Source organism: Ostrea edulis, chromosome 1 (assembly GCF_947568905.1).
Source record: "Ostrea edulis chromosome 1, xbOstEdul1.1, whole genome shotgun sequence".
Lineage (NCBI taxonomy): Eukaryota > Metazoa > Mollusca > Bivalvia > Ostreida > Ostreidae > Ostrea > Ostrea edulis.
In genome coordinates, this window is record NC_079164.1 from 82,516,910 (window position 1) to 82,531,911 (window position 15,002).

Consider the following 15,002-nt stretch of genomic DNA (forward strand, 5'->3'; position numbering starts at 1 on the left):
AAAAACTAATTATCATAATGTAATTGGAGGTGTCTTCTGATCTTAGAAAAAGCAATATCTTTAAAAAAGATTAACCTTTTGTTCAAGGCGAAAACATGCAGCAAACATTTATATGCTGCATCTGTCACCTCGAAGGTCTCATAAGTCTGTTTTTGTATTATCAGCTTGAAGATGTAAACCTATACAGTCTCAAAATCCTTATAATGCATAGAGGTTTCTTTGTATTGATAAAAAAGAAGACACACACTACTTGAAATTTAACCCTATAATAAGCCGAACCATAAATCTCTGGATTCTCGATTCATCAACGCAAATTTGACAGTCATTCAGGGTCATCGATTTTATTTTGCATTTAAATTATGTGCAGTTTTTTGAAATCTCAATTTGAAGCTTAGAGATATTGACAAGCCTTCTGACAAATTTTAGCGATTCGTGACAAAGAGAAAGCAACAGAAAATCGTATGCAATTTACTGACACACAAACCTCATTAGTGACTCTACCCATAATGCAATCTTCCTTCGCATGCACATGAATATTAATATGCTGTCGTTTGTTGTTTGCAGTGTGACAGTGAAAGTGGAGATGAACGGGTAAGTATGTGTAAAGTGTTTAGTGATTGCAGTTGTTCTTTATGGTCATATTGGCATGTCTAATGGGTGTCAATGTTATGTTTGTCAAAATTGAAATCAATAGTGTGCTATGCTAATCCGACTCTTCTGGAGGCTTATGTCTTTTGTTAACACGACACTGCCGCGGATATCCAGCGACTATTTGTTATTGCTATTGTGTTGTGGATTACGAAGAGAAGGTGAGTGAATCATGACTGATGTCATTTTGGAGAGCCCTAGGTTTGTGCTTTCTCGTTTGAAGGACCTCTTGAGCTACATACACATTCTCTACTTTACACACACTACGCTGTAGGAGACTTCGGCTTTGTCGAGGTCCACTACAAATGTAATAGCTGTTTTCCATTGTGAAAGCCTGTGTGTGTGTATTCTCAAGAGTGCTCAGGTTTGCTGCTTTGTGCAGCAGTTTTAGAACAACTTTCATGTCAACTAATTCAATATTGGATTTTCATGAAGGTTGTTGCACATGAATGTGATTATAAGAGACTGATCTGTCATTAAATTATGGTCATTTTAAAGAAATGTGAGTAATGTATGGCACAGGTTCACAGGTTTTCTGTCTATATTGTTGTACACACCGTTATGTGACAGAGTCATGTACACTTATCCCAGGTGGGTTGCTTTGCAGGCTTCACCCAAGTCTGCAGTCTTACAGAAGGCTTTTGATTTAGACTTCCACTCTGTAGCAAGCTAGAACACTGAGTCTTTATTTTCTGGATCTGTTGTCAGATTAGCTGTGTCATCTTCTATTGAAGAAGACAATCTGGCAAACACTGGTGTTCATTCAATGACTGCTGTGTAGCTGTTTCATATGGTATCATAGAAAGCAGAAAGGTTTTTTTGTTGATAGACAGAATGCATTGTTGACAATGAAGTAGAGCTAGTTTACCATGGCTTTATTAAGGAGTAAGAGTGGGATTTAAGCTATAGAAACAAGGATCTGTGCAATATCAACCCATTTACAGTTTCTGACTAGCAGTAATCACGGTAATAGAACTTAACAGTTAATGATAATTTGGAGGAAAATACTCAGTACACCAAGATTCTAATGCAATGCACTAGGTGGTGAAGGTGAAGGTACATGAACACACTTTTGGTTGGGCTGTAAAGGAAATGTGGTCTGCAAGTTGATCATGTCTTGAGTGTACGAAATGTTTGGTTGTTGTAAATGACATATTTTGATAATCTTCAAATTTCATTGATTATCATCAATATGAATTTTTTTCACCCCGATTCTCCCCACAAAATTCTTCTCCCATTCTCCCCCTTTAAAAGTGCAGCTTTGCATAAGAAGGAAGAGAAATGAACAAAATTGTACCTTAGATTCTGTAGCTTTCCCCATATTTTGTATTAACAATACAGCTAGTATCAATATGCACCCCAGTTGTTTCCCTCTGGAGAGCTCTCATACACAGTAGAGCATGAAAAGAATTTGTTTGTAGGTGGCTGTGGGCCTATCACTACAGATGTAAATGTATATGTTAAGTTTCTCACATGCAGTTTAATCATCTGAATTTAGTTAAACCACAAATAAAGTACTTTGATTAGTATTCAGGGAACTAATGTAAGAAATGTTTATTATATATCATGTTATTTTGTTGCTCATAGGTACTGTAACAAGGGCATTACTCACAGATTAACAAAAGTTTTTGTTTTCTTTTTATCAAAATAGTATTTTGAACATATTTTATATTTCCAACAACTTTAAATGGAAGCCGCTCTGTATCTATTTATCTTCTTCCTCACTGACTGTCACTGTATTCTGTCATATTTAAGTGTCTAGAGAAAAGCTGAATATAGTGTAGCTTTGCTTTTGTTTACCTGAGTTAGGTTTCTTTTAAGTGGAAGTGCTGTTAAGATTTTGATTTGATATCAAAATTAAAGTTAAAGGAAACTTGTCATTTTTGTTAAGGAATTTGTTGCTGTTCAGGGTCAGGAAATGATGATAAAAATCTGTGAATTGACTTTTTGTGTGCTAGCCATTGATATTGATGATGATAACTTAACCAACCAAGTGATTAACGTGTAAATATTTACATTTCCAATGCTTTTGCCTTCGATATCTTTGCAAATTGTATGGATAACCATTTCCTCATGAATGCGTTGCTATTATGAATAATGCATGTATGAATCTTGATGAATATAGTACATGTATTTTCACGACAGGGAATTCCGACAGAAATGAAAGTAGAATGTAAATATATAGAATAAATTTCCTTTTTTGAAAATTCATAAGGCTTCATATAAAAATATTTGATATTTTTATTTCACTTAAACTTTTGGCACAGTACTGTAGTAACAAAATACACAGATGAGACCACTGATGATCTTACCTTGGAAAGTCGTAACTGTAACTGCCTGGACACATGACTGTGACTAAACTTGTGCATTAGAAATCAAATAATTCTGGTTAAAACCAGTGAAATAATGTAGGACATGTTGTACAGCCTCATGAATATGCAAGTGCAATGAGTTAACAGCTTTATCCCCATTTAACTCATCGGAATAATCAGAATCCGTTGCAACTGGCTCAAATTGGTAAGGAACGATGTCCTGTACGTCCTCGTTGGGTTAAGGTCAATTTCATCCAAAAAGCAGAGGTATCGCTCGCATTTGCCATAATTTGAAACTGATGTGACATCACATGTCATTATGGCTAAATATAGTAAAAGCGGAAGTCCATTGATTTCTGGTAGGTGCAAAAATAGCTAACTTTGGCAGAAAATATCTCGGTATTGAATGCACGCACGATCATAATTTTTTTTATTATTCTTATATTTCCGAAGGTATTTCTGAACCAATTTACCATTTTTGCACTCATGATTTCCGGGGCACTTTAAGTACCATTTTGAGTTTTAGCAATGAAACATCTCAGTCATGAATCTCGATGAATTAAGGAAGATCCCTGTAGGTTGTGTGGTCAGCTCGATGATTTAAGCAAGATCCCTGTTGGTCTTGTGGTCAGCTCGATGAATTAAGGAAGATCCCTGTCGGTTTATGGTCCGCTCGATGAATTAAGGAAGATCCCTGTTGGTTTAGATCCCTGTTGGTTTGTGGTCAGCTTGATGAATTGAGGAAGATCCCTGTTGGTCTTGTGGTCAGCTCGATGAATTAAGGAAGATCCCTGTCGGTATTGTGGTCAGCTCGATGAATTAAGGAAGATCCCTGTCGGTTTATGGTCTGCTCGATGAATTAAGGAAGATCCCTGTCGGTCTTCTGGTCTGCTCGATGAATTAAGGAAGATCCCTGTCGGTCTTATGGTCATCAGGTTATGATCACCAGGTCACATAGGCCATAAAATTGTTTGCCAGATGAAAAGTTGAGCTTTAAAAATAAAACTTGGAAGAGTGACCATGGCATGAATTAGAGATGACCCCTATTGTTTTAGGGTGGAAAAGAAAATTGTCAAGGTCAAATGATTATATGTAGAAATGGGTTTGGATGATGCATTTAAAAATAGTTTCTGGGTGATACCTGAAATACTGATTAAGCTTTAGCATTGTAACTCCAGAATTTCCATTCATTAAAGATGATGGAATTCCCTCCCCTATCATGAAAGGATATCCCTAAAGTTTTTAAGTTCAAAATGTCGAAGTTTGTGATCACATAAGCAACACATGGTCTTCAGATAATGACTTTGGATAATAAATCTTGCATTAAAATGAACCCCAAGAAGAAAAGTATTTCTTAAATGTTTCCCATTTTAAAAAAAGCATAGATCAAAATAGATATAACTTCAAACAAGGGACAATATAAATTCACTGAATTCATGTAATTTTTTATTGTAAATTAGACTCAATTTTTTTTTATTGGATCCTAATTTTTTTCTTGCATCTCTTTTTTTTCCTTTTCATTTCTTTCCCCCATCTCTAAATATGGGATGAAATCTAGGAATTTGTGGCTTTCAACTTGTCAAAAATATTTGATGGCTGATAAAATTTGTCAGTTTTTGGACTATGCAAAAAAACCCAACCCAGTTGATGATGTAATTTTTTGGTCATGGGGACACGAGAATGCACACTTGTGCTAATAATTTTTATTTTTTTTTTTTACAGAAAGACTATGGAAAGGATATAATAGAAATTTATGTTGAATTATCTAATGTGAGGGCCATTTCTTGTTAATTCTGATAGAATGTGGAATACTTCCATACTTTTTGTGAAATAGTAAAATTTTTGCTCAATATCCCTTTAGATTGTTTCACTCTTACGCAGAATGGATCTAAGAAGTCTGATTTTAATTAGACTGGGGAAGGTCTGATGTTCACAGAAGGTATCATTATGTTCACAGGGACCCCACTGCAGAAGTCATTATTCTGTCAAAAAGTATTGAAAGACAAAATAGATTTGGAAATTTCTTTGCAAAGGAGAGCCCAATTTTTCTTTAAGACCTCTTCTATCCTCTCTCCTTCCCACACTGCCCCCTTTACCCCTTATAGACATACAGCGTGTGTATGTAACACAGGGTGAGGGGGGGGGGGGGGGGGGGGGGGAGTGAAGTAAAGCTTGAAAAATGAATGTGACTTTGCAACTTTAGAATTTGTTAACAATGTTTGAAGGTCCATAAAGAGTGATTGATAGATTTGTTAAAAGACTATACAAAAATTACAGCAGAGAGTGCACAAGAATGTAAAGTTTTGCCACTACCTGTATTTACACTACAGCCATGGAGGGATATATCACTCTTGGTACTCCAGGTGTACTAGGAAATGTCTTTCTATTAGTACTTGAGTTTCACTGGGATATCTTTCCATTTCCTGCATGGTGACATCTCTCTTTACAGTTGGAGGTATTGCTGTAGGATATTCTGTAGTAGATTTGGCATTATGAGTGCCATGTAATTTGCTGCATTCGGAATCAAAAGATGGTTTGTTTTTATGACTCCACATACCCGGTAATATTGCCAGACTGATGCCCTGAAGAGGTCATTTCATATTTGATTTCCTAGTTTAGACAAAGTTGATTTCTTGTTCCTTGAGTGTCTTCCTAACACCAAATCAAAGAGATGAATTTATTGGACAAAAGTGCACAAGAATGGTGTAGATAAAATTCCCATGAGAAATATACTTTTAGTTTCCCAGTAACAAACCACAGTTTCAGTGCCTGAGTGTTAGTGTCTATTGGTACGGCAAACTGTAAATCTGCAATGGAGGTGAATTATTTATCCCTACGACACCATAATCCTCTAATACTTTCTCACTCTGTTCAATATGGGTATTATAGGAATTAGTTTTTATCAGATGCACGATTCATGGTCTATTTGGGTCTCTTGTTTTCTTTTTTAATACCCTCTAGAGAATCCCAGCTCAGTTAATGGCCTCTTTTGTAGCTGAAGTCAGAAAAACTCCAAACCATCACTATGCACCAACAAATGAATTTTCTGGAGGAAAATAACCCTCTCGGGATCACTTGTAATTGTCAAAATAATTGTGTTACGGTAATTGAAATTCATTTTTCATTCTGTCGGAAAACATAAAGCATTGCATTAGTCTGAATGTTCCATAGATGGTGTGAAAGTAGAATAAAAGCAAATTTGATTTGCCTGGCAGTGTCTTATTTCCCTAGCGGCCGTTTATTTGTCAGCACGGTATATGAGGCATTAGAATTACTGCTACTTTTTTAAGCTGGTTTGATGGGTTAAATGATCTAACTTGTTCACCTCCCTCTCACGGTCCGTCAGGATACAAGAACACTCTTTTAGTGCTGACTGGATTCTGTTTTTTGTGGGGAAAAAATCTAAAATTTGTTATGTGATGACCATTAAAGTTGTTGGGAGTAGGTATGGAAAAAAGAATTTAATTTGCTGTTGGGAAATATTCCATGTGCAACACTTTGAATAGCACAGAGTTGATTAGGATCTTCTCTGTCTGCTGAAAGTGTGTTAGAGATGCTTCTGTTTTCAAATGCATGCTCTCATTGATACCTAAATGGAAACTTTTGTATTAAAAAGAAACCATACTATTATACCAGTTCTGTTCATGATGTGTGTCTAATGGGGCAGATTTTGGAGTGCTGTAAATATATATATGATATAGTGTTTGACCCAGTCATTGCTTGCACAGAACCTTTTAGTGTGTTTTAAGTGCTAGATTGGCAAAGGGAGAATGGTGTCAGTTTAGATGTGAGTAAACATTGGGCGATTTTCGAACTACCCTCAAATGGTTCAGCTTTAAATGTATTCCTGTCAGGGTTATTTAAGGAGTATATTGTATTTGTTGATATTGAACCATTGACACTTAATCAACACTCATCTGATGTTCTGTGGAAGTCGGGTGTGCTTGGTGTGATAAAAAAAGTCATGAGTGACAAATTGGAAAAATATTTTTATGGATTTTAAATATTATGAAATTGTTTTCAAAGTCTCAGATTTTTTTTCTTTTTTGAAGAAAGGTTTATCCATATGGATCATAGTTCTTTTCAAAGACGGAATTTTCACAAGAATTAATGATCCATGACGGTGTTTTCACTCGGCTTTACATGCTATAAAGGATTTAATTAAGATCTCCCTGCTACAGACTTTTTATATGTGTGACATTTTTTGTAGTGAACATGAAATGTTATTCAATGCTGCATTGTGTGGACCTCTCTCTTTAAAATATTTAAGCCCTCTTAAATATTGGATTAGAGTCGTTTTCGTTTGAAGTTAAAAGTATTTAGAAATACTAGCACAGTGTGGCCTGTTTTATTTGTGTTGATAGCTTCTGATGTAGGACAGCTGTTCACATATACATGTAGTTTATTACTACGAAAAATTGACTAAAATAGAATACATATCATGGTGAATTATTGACATGGTGACACAGCTGTCATTAGTTACATAAAATGACACCCCTTCTTGGAAAGTGCAGGAGAAATAATTTGTATTGATTGTGTGCATCATTGTTATATTGTGGTGAACAAGTGATACATGGATTACGCATTAAGTGCCTTCTGCTCACCAATGTACGTGAATGGTGAGTACTATATATTCTCTGTAGTGGAGGGAAAACTTGATTGGAGAGCCTATTGAATGTCAAACATCGCAGGCATGATTACGACAAATTTCTATTTAGTGTGTGAAGAATTGAGAATTGATTTTTCCCCCCCAATCAGGTTACATTTCTAGAGGACTTAAAAAGAAAAATGAAGACTGAAGATATCTTGTGAGTGCAGCAGGCAATTTCAATTAATGATTTGCCCAAATTGAAGTATATCGTGGCACAAACTGTATTGAGATCTTTTTATTCTCAAGATATGCATGAAGTGAAGGGAGCTAGTCTTTCATTTCAAATTCCTCAAACACCGTCACGTAAATCATCTTAGCCTTTTTTATGCTATTTCTAAGTCCCTTGTGATTAAGGTAGCAGGGAGAACTCTGTGGCTTGCTATTTTATGTTCTGATGTCGATCTGGGTTTTAGCTTTATGCAGGAGAGTGTGAAAAATGCATTTGTTTGAACTGTTAAAAAAGTGGAAAAAATGAATCAATAGTAGAAGAACAAAACAGTCTGACAATTATTGGAGAAATCAATGCGAGCTTTTCATCTGTTATTAAAAAAAAAGGGGTAGCAGAGAAGGAGAACATAAGAGACCCATTTAATTGTCAGACTTTCTGTATAAGGTACGGATGATAGAGCCTTGCTCTTCTGCATCCCTGGTTTTGTAGAGATATTGATCTGCCGAGCAGTGGCTGATGATCTATCACCAAGGATTTATGTAAATTTGTGCATTTATTCATACCACGTACAATATTACATGCATGGAGGGAATTACTGAATGTTTGTAGTGTATTAATAATGACTTGACCAGATTGGCTTGTAATACTGGGTATAATCATGGCAGATATTGTCATCAAGCTGCTGCTATGTTGCCAGCAGTGTTAGTAGCTTCAGCAAACGATCGTAACGTGTTGATAGACGTCGACATCTCAACGGAAGGCTATAGTCAAATTATAAGTATTGAAGGGGAATTCAATAAGTGTTTTACCTCTCTCGGTGAGTACACTCGTTTCTTTTTTTCCACCTTCATTATCTGAGTGAAAAAAAAAAAAATACTGAGCAGGAATTAATGATAGCTCTCGATATCTGATGTTTATCCTGCTCTCATTAGACAAATAGGCTTTTCACCATCTTTGCACTTCTCTCCAGAGTTATGGACTCAATATTAAACTAAACACCTTCTCAAACATGTTACAATGATAGGACTGCATTGAAGGTGAAGGGACGATGTTTGTCATGAGACCACCTCTCCCAAGTAAATCCTTTGTGTAACTCTTTAATCTTGAAGTGTTTGATCGTTTTTAGACAGTAAATGCCATATCTCCCCATTATACACTTGTACTATATGAACAATACATTTTGTTTGGTCATAAATGGAAAATTTTAAGGATTGATGAATTGCAGTAATGGATTATTTTTGTTATGCAATAGAAGGTTTTTGTATGAATTGTCAGTGGTGATTTGGTCAATGGATATCTGAAATTAAGAAACACAGAAGTTGTTGATATATTTTCATGCACAATCATCGTAAATTTACGATGCCATGTCAACCAGCAGCAGGTGGATTACTTTTTAATCAGTGCTCCTCCTTTATCTGATTTGCTTGGTACAAAGTGTATCACTTGAATGTTTTAACTAGTCATATTGTATATGTGTGGTGAAAACATAAGTAAGATGAAACTGATGTACTTAATGTGACGGGGTTTCTAAAATTTATCATGGAGAGCGGAGAAGCTTTCAAGCACTGTCATTATAAGATTATTAGAAAATATTGTGGAAAAGATTTATGGGAATGAAATGTGTTGTGTGAGGAAAAGACTAGGTTTTTTTGGACACGAAATATTCTATCATGTGATTAAATTTTGATCTAAGTCTCAAATTAAGTTGACGCGGAGGATTAGATTTGATATGATTAACATACTTTAGGCTAGTAATTTAGAGGTCTCTCAATCTATATCCTATATTTATATGTATGAGTATGTGTTGAGAAGAGGATAAAGTGCCCAACTTTAGACAAAAATTAAATCTTGTAAATAGCTTTAAGAGTTGAGGATAAATGACTTAATGATTCCTTCAGGCTAGCTTTTACAAAGAGAACAGATTTAATGGATTACCAATATGACTTTCTGATTGGTCTCATTGAAACTTTTAAAATCCACATCTAAGTAAGTGTATTATAAACTATGACTTAGTGTATGGATCTGGTGAAGCCGAGATCTTGAAAGAATTCTTGATTTTGGTCTGGAGTTTGTTCAGTACCTGTTTCTGTGGTGATAGATTCTGTTTAAGCTGACAGAACACTGTGAGCTGCTGTTGGGCAGCACTTGAGTCCATTCTGCAGGCTCAGGATTTATGAAACATCTTGTCAGCAACTCCCTCTCTGTGTATATTATGTGTCTTTCATTGATAAACAGTGAAGGGATGATTTTTTACCCCTTGATTGTGAAACTTCATGTAGCTACAAGATTATTAGTCTGATCTTATTGCACAAAAAGATGGTATGAATCATTTATGTCATATTTTTTTGTGTGTTTCTGATATTGCAGTCAGAAAATGGAAACATTAAAAATGTATTACTAAGGATGACTTTTATATAGGGATGAAATTGTGAATTTTTGTTTGATTTTTGAAAAAAATCAATGTTTTTAATTTCAGGCATCCAACGCAAGTTCAGATTTATTTTCAACATTGAACCATAATCGTAAGTATTGGAATATTTGTGATTTCAGTTTCAGAAATAGAATAAAATTACATTAAGAGAGAGGGAGAGAGAATGTTTTGTACAGGAAAATCTTTATTTAGTAGGAAATTAGTTTTATCAAAAGAAGAAAAATTCTTCAAAAAATTACATTTTGTATTTTATTTCATCAGATCTTATTTATGAATTTAGTTGGTAATGCTAATACTATTTGTATTTCAATTGTTGATATTTGATTGACAGGAGAATGTCCAGCCCCCTCCACTACTTCCTGCAGCAGTCCATGCTCTACACCAATAACATCCACTGTATCATCACAGACAGATAGTGGCATCACCACAGCAACGGTTACCACAACATCTGCTGTCAGTGCATACACCACCGCGACGGAAACCAACCCAACAGCTTCTACTACCACCACTACCAGTTGTACTATTGTAACCAAGACAACCAACTCATCTGTGATAGCAAACGGACCTTTGACCACTTCCAAAGAAAAACCAGCATCACCTGTATCAGTTGAATCTAGGTCGCCACATCTAAAGAAACCATTTCCCAGGGCCTCTAGTGACACCCTACTTCATAAGGACCAACACAAGTTTTCTCCATCTCCTATTCGAACTCCGCGAAGAGAGGAAGCTAGAAGTGATAAAGACTTCCCCCTGCCACCAAGTTTCGGATTTTCCAAACCCTGGCACAGGTATGCACCATCTCTGAAAATCTGCTCTGATCAATTTCTCCTAATGTGGGCTATTTTGTGTGCAGCTACAGATCTAATCATCATATTTCAAATGTGCAGGGAATATTTCTTGATAAATGAAAAATATTTCTTTCTGAAGGAGGATTTGATAAGATGATATTGAATAGAAGCATCATGAAGAGTGTTAAACATGGCACTGCATTTTTGAATATTTCCAATATTTTTACCTTTGGTGTTTTTACCACTTGAAATGATAGCCATTTCCTTATGAATGTGAACAATGTGCATATAAATCTTGATGAATATAGTACAACTATTTTAACGGCTAGGAATATTCCAACAGAGAGTAAAATGGAAATATAAACAATAGATTGCATTTTTGTAAATACATGAGGGTGTGAACTTCACACTGGCAGATTTTTCACGAAGCACTTATGTGCTTCATGAAGTATGCTAGTGCAAAGCATCACAGTTCATGCCTTCGTGCATTTTCAAAAATGAAATTTATTTCTTAAATATTTTCAATTCATGAAAAAAAGTTCTTCTATATATACACAATCTTAAGAGTTGTGCTGGATGAAAGACTTCTTCAGAATTAAGGAAAAAACTTATACCTTAAAAAAAAAATGCATTGAGATGGTGGTACGTAACATCAGTTGTTTATAGACAGATTCTTAGGTTCGAATTTAAATGCATGTCCCAAGGAATTTTGGAAGAAATTTTGCATCAAAGTAAACTGTTTGATTTTAAAGTCTAAAATTGAAGATCATCCACAAAGAAAGACTTTAAGTTTTGTAAGATTGAATGTTCATTATTTCTTGAACTTGCCCATGTGAACAGTCCTATGATATTTTGTTAGTCTGAACTCAACTACCTGTCAAGTCTTTTGACAGCTGTTTGTCAAATATTTTATACTTGTATTGCTTTTATATTTCGTGCCTTAAGCTAGACAATTGTAAAGCACTCTCTCACAGAGTACCAGATCATAAAAACAAACAAAATCAATGCTGGCTTAAAAAAAAACGCTGATGATTTTGATTTACCTGTTTTACAAGATAAACTGCCTGCATTAAAGCACCGATGCCTGTAATCCTTGCCATACAAATCTGCTTTTTATGTTGTCTTTAACTTGTCAATAGCTGGAATGCATAGATTATGCCTGATCATGTGATAGTCTTCACAAAAACATGTTTAACATGATATGGAAAAATTTGATACTCAGGTCTAGTAATCACTTTTTACTGCCAATGTAAGGTGATTTGTCAAAAAACTTTCAATATGTCAAAGAACACAGATTATTGTATTGATGATGTGTGAATTACACCTGAGGACTTGGTTCTGCCAGAAATAGAATTAATCCAGGGCTACATAGGTGTCATTTATCTCTGTATAAGGATCACTTTGCAGTGCGCACTGTATTGGGATCATTTTGCAGTGTACGAACCTGTTGTAACAACTTGTTATAAACTCGTCCTTCTGTCTCGTTACATGATGCCAAATCAACATGTGCTAAGCTGTCTTGCATTCTAGTGGGTATTGATATGCTTAGATACAGGTCTCTCTTTGTAAAACATGCTGTAATTTGTAAGCTGTCAGTGAAGCAGTAATAAGAGCTGGCGATTCTCTGATTGCTGTATCCAGTTCTGACAAATAGTTCCTGCAGAAGATATTTTAAATGAGTTACTGTCAGTCTGAATATAAATTTTTTACAGGCATAAAATTTGTTAAATGTGCACTCAAAACAGACATATATTTCTGTTAAAAGCATGTATCATTTTTAGATATGATAAATAAAAGTATGTACCAATAAAAATTGAAAAAGTGTTTAATAAACAATGCAGTATTTAATATAATTATTCTATAACAAGCTTTGTGTTTTTATATTATTACTGCACAAGACCATAGTTGTTATCATTACAATTTTGTTGGCAAATTTTAATGAATATGTTGTTCAAGATCATTTCACATGCATTGTACTAGTTAAAAAAATGGTGATATTTTACCATTGGTACAACTCATCATAACTAAGAAATGTAAGTGATGTTTACTGAATTGAGGCAAACACCAGTCTCCTTTACTTTATTTTCCTGTTTCAGTGGCAGTACCTCTCATCTGCACAGTGCTTATACCCCAGTGTCTCACTCCCCAGGATTACCTCAGTTTGGTCTGCATTCCAGTGCCACCAGTCACGGATCCTTCCCCAATCTACCTCCCAGTCCTCTCCACAATCTCCTCCCTCCCCCAGGGCCTCAAAGTATGTTCGCAGCTCCCCTGCCTCCAGGAGCTGCCAATGGGTCTTTGACGTCACCACACACATTAGGAGGAGCCAATTTGTCGGCACATGCTTCCCCGGAGTCCATGTCCCTCGCTAGTGAGTGCCTTTAGCTGTTGTTTTGTAGCAGTGATAAAACTTGTTCATCTCCAATTACAAAGGATATAATTTCACAAAAGATATTAAGATTACAAAGAAGACATTATATACCGCTGTGGGAGTTTTGATAGTGATTGTGGTATTAGGTATCAGTAGTCAAGAACTCGAGATGGCGAGGGAAAATCAATTTTAAGATGTTAGACTTTGTAATATATCACCAATATCTCCAGCATATAAGAAAACAAATATCAGAATTACAAAAAGCAACATAATTATGAAAATATCAAGAGGGTGACACCATTTTAGATATGTTATATCTTTTACAACAATTATGTTGTTTATTGTAGGTCAAGAAATTCTGCGTGAGGAACTGAATCGACGATTTTTGGCTGCCCAAGAGAGGTCGGGTCTGCCAGTACTTGGCTCGACGCCGTACGTCCGTGCAGATATCCACCAACATCAACACATGCATCAGCACCAACATCAACATACTCATCAACACATGTTTGCCCTGCCAGGCCTCACTGGGTCTTTGGTCCCCTCCCCAGCCCCTCATTTAGTAAGTAACTTGAGGTAGTTTTTGATGACCCCAGGAGAAAATGCATTTTAATGGATAATATTCAGAGTGACAACTTAAATAGAATATTAGAATGCACAATTGCATAATGTAAAAACTGACTGAAACAATGAAAACTTTTGATATATCGTTGATATGCAAGATCAAAAATACCAAGTAAGTGGAAATGTATGGAACATGGGCCACTTTCTCTGAAGACTGCACATATTCAGCTCAAGTACTATGTTAATTTAAATTAAAAATGGTGGGTGGGAAAATTCAAAACTAGCTCAATTTAGATCCCAGTTAAATTTACTCATCTCATTGTTTGCTTTCTTAAAAATGACAATGGGAAGAAATCCAATATACTGTATTTCCATTGAAATCTTTAGTTTCCACTACAACACTCATTGCTACAGTCCGTTAGGATCAGTGGTGCTTGCTGTACCATTGCTTGAACCACTCACAAACATTATTTTAAACTTTCTGACAATACATTTTATTAAAAGTTACTAATATTCTTGCACAATCTCTGGGTATGGCAAGATATTAAATGTATTTAGTAAAATTATGATCTTGCAATGTGAACAAAAAAATATTCTCATTGGTTTTTTTTTTTATCTTGCAGTATGACAAGGTCCCGAAACCATTTGAGTCATCGTTTTATAGAGCCGTAAGTATAGATATGTCTAATATTTTCCATTTAAAAAACGGAATGCAATAAATATTTTGGGCTTAGATTTCATCGTTTATGATATCAGTTCATTAAAAAAATCGCTTCTTTATCAAAATGTAAAAAATCTGCTTCTGTATCAAAATGTCAAATCAAAGGGATAAGCAGAAGAACTACAATGTGCAATAACTAATTTGTTCCATTCAGTGTAAATTTTGTTGACAAGTGGAGAATGAAAATTTAATATACCCCCTGCAAACGAAATTTAAGGAGAGGAAGAGGCATACTGGAATCATGTCTGTATTTTCATCCATCTGTCTGTCTGTAGAAAGCATTTGTCCAGAGTATATCTTTAATGCAGATGAGCAGTTTGTGTATGAATAATAAAGTTGTACCCCTTCCA

General features: G+C 35.3%; 1 protein-coding gene across 5 annotated transcripts in view; it reads left to right on the top strand.

Moving 5' to 3' along the window:
• LOC125678493 (autism susceptibility gene 2 protein-like) overlaps window positions 1-15,002 on the top strand; it is a 51,048-nt gene that overhangs the window by 26,505 nt on the left and 9,541 nt on the right. For 4 of the 5 annotated variants that reach the window (XM_048916985.2, XM_048916992.2, XM_048917001.2 and 1 more), the window contains exons 5-10: window positions 565-591; window positions 10,257-10,302; window positions 10,543-10,999; window positions 13,096-13,370; window positions 13,718-13,929; window positions 14,555-14,599. In XM_048916985.2, the coding sequence (XP_048772942.1) occupies window positions 565-591; window positions 10,257-10,302; window positions 10,543-10,999; window positions 13,096-13,370; window positions 13,718-13,929; window positions 14,555-14,599 (1,062 nt within the window). Of the gene's footprint in view, window positions 1-564; window positions 592-7,559; window positions 7,580-10,256; window positions 10,303-10,542; window positions 11,000-13,095; window positions 13,371-13,717; window positions 13,930-14,554; window positions 14,600-15,002 lie in introns of those variants that run through there. The other variant, XM_048917010.2, reaches the window with a different exon arrangement.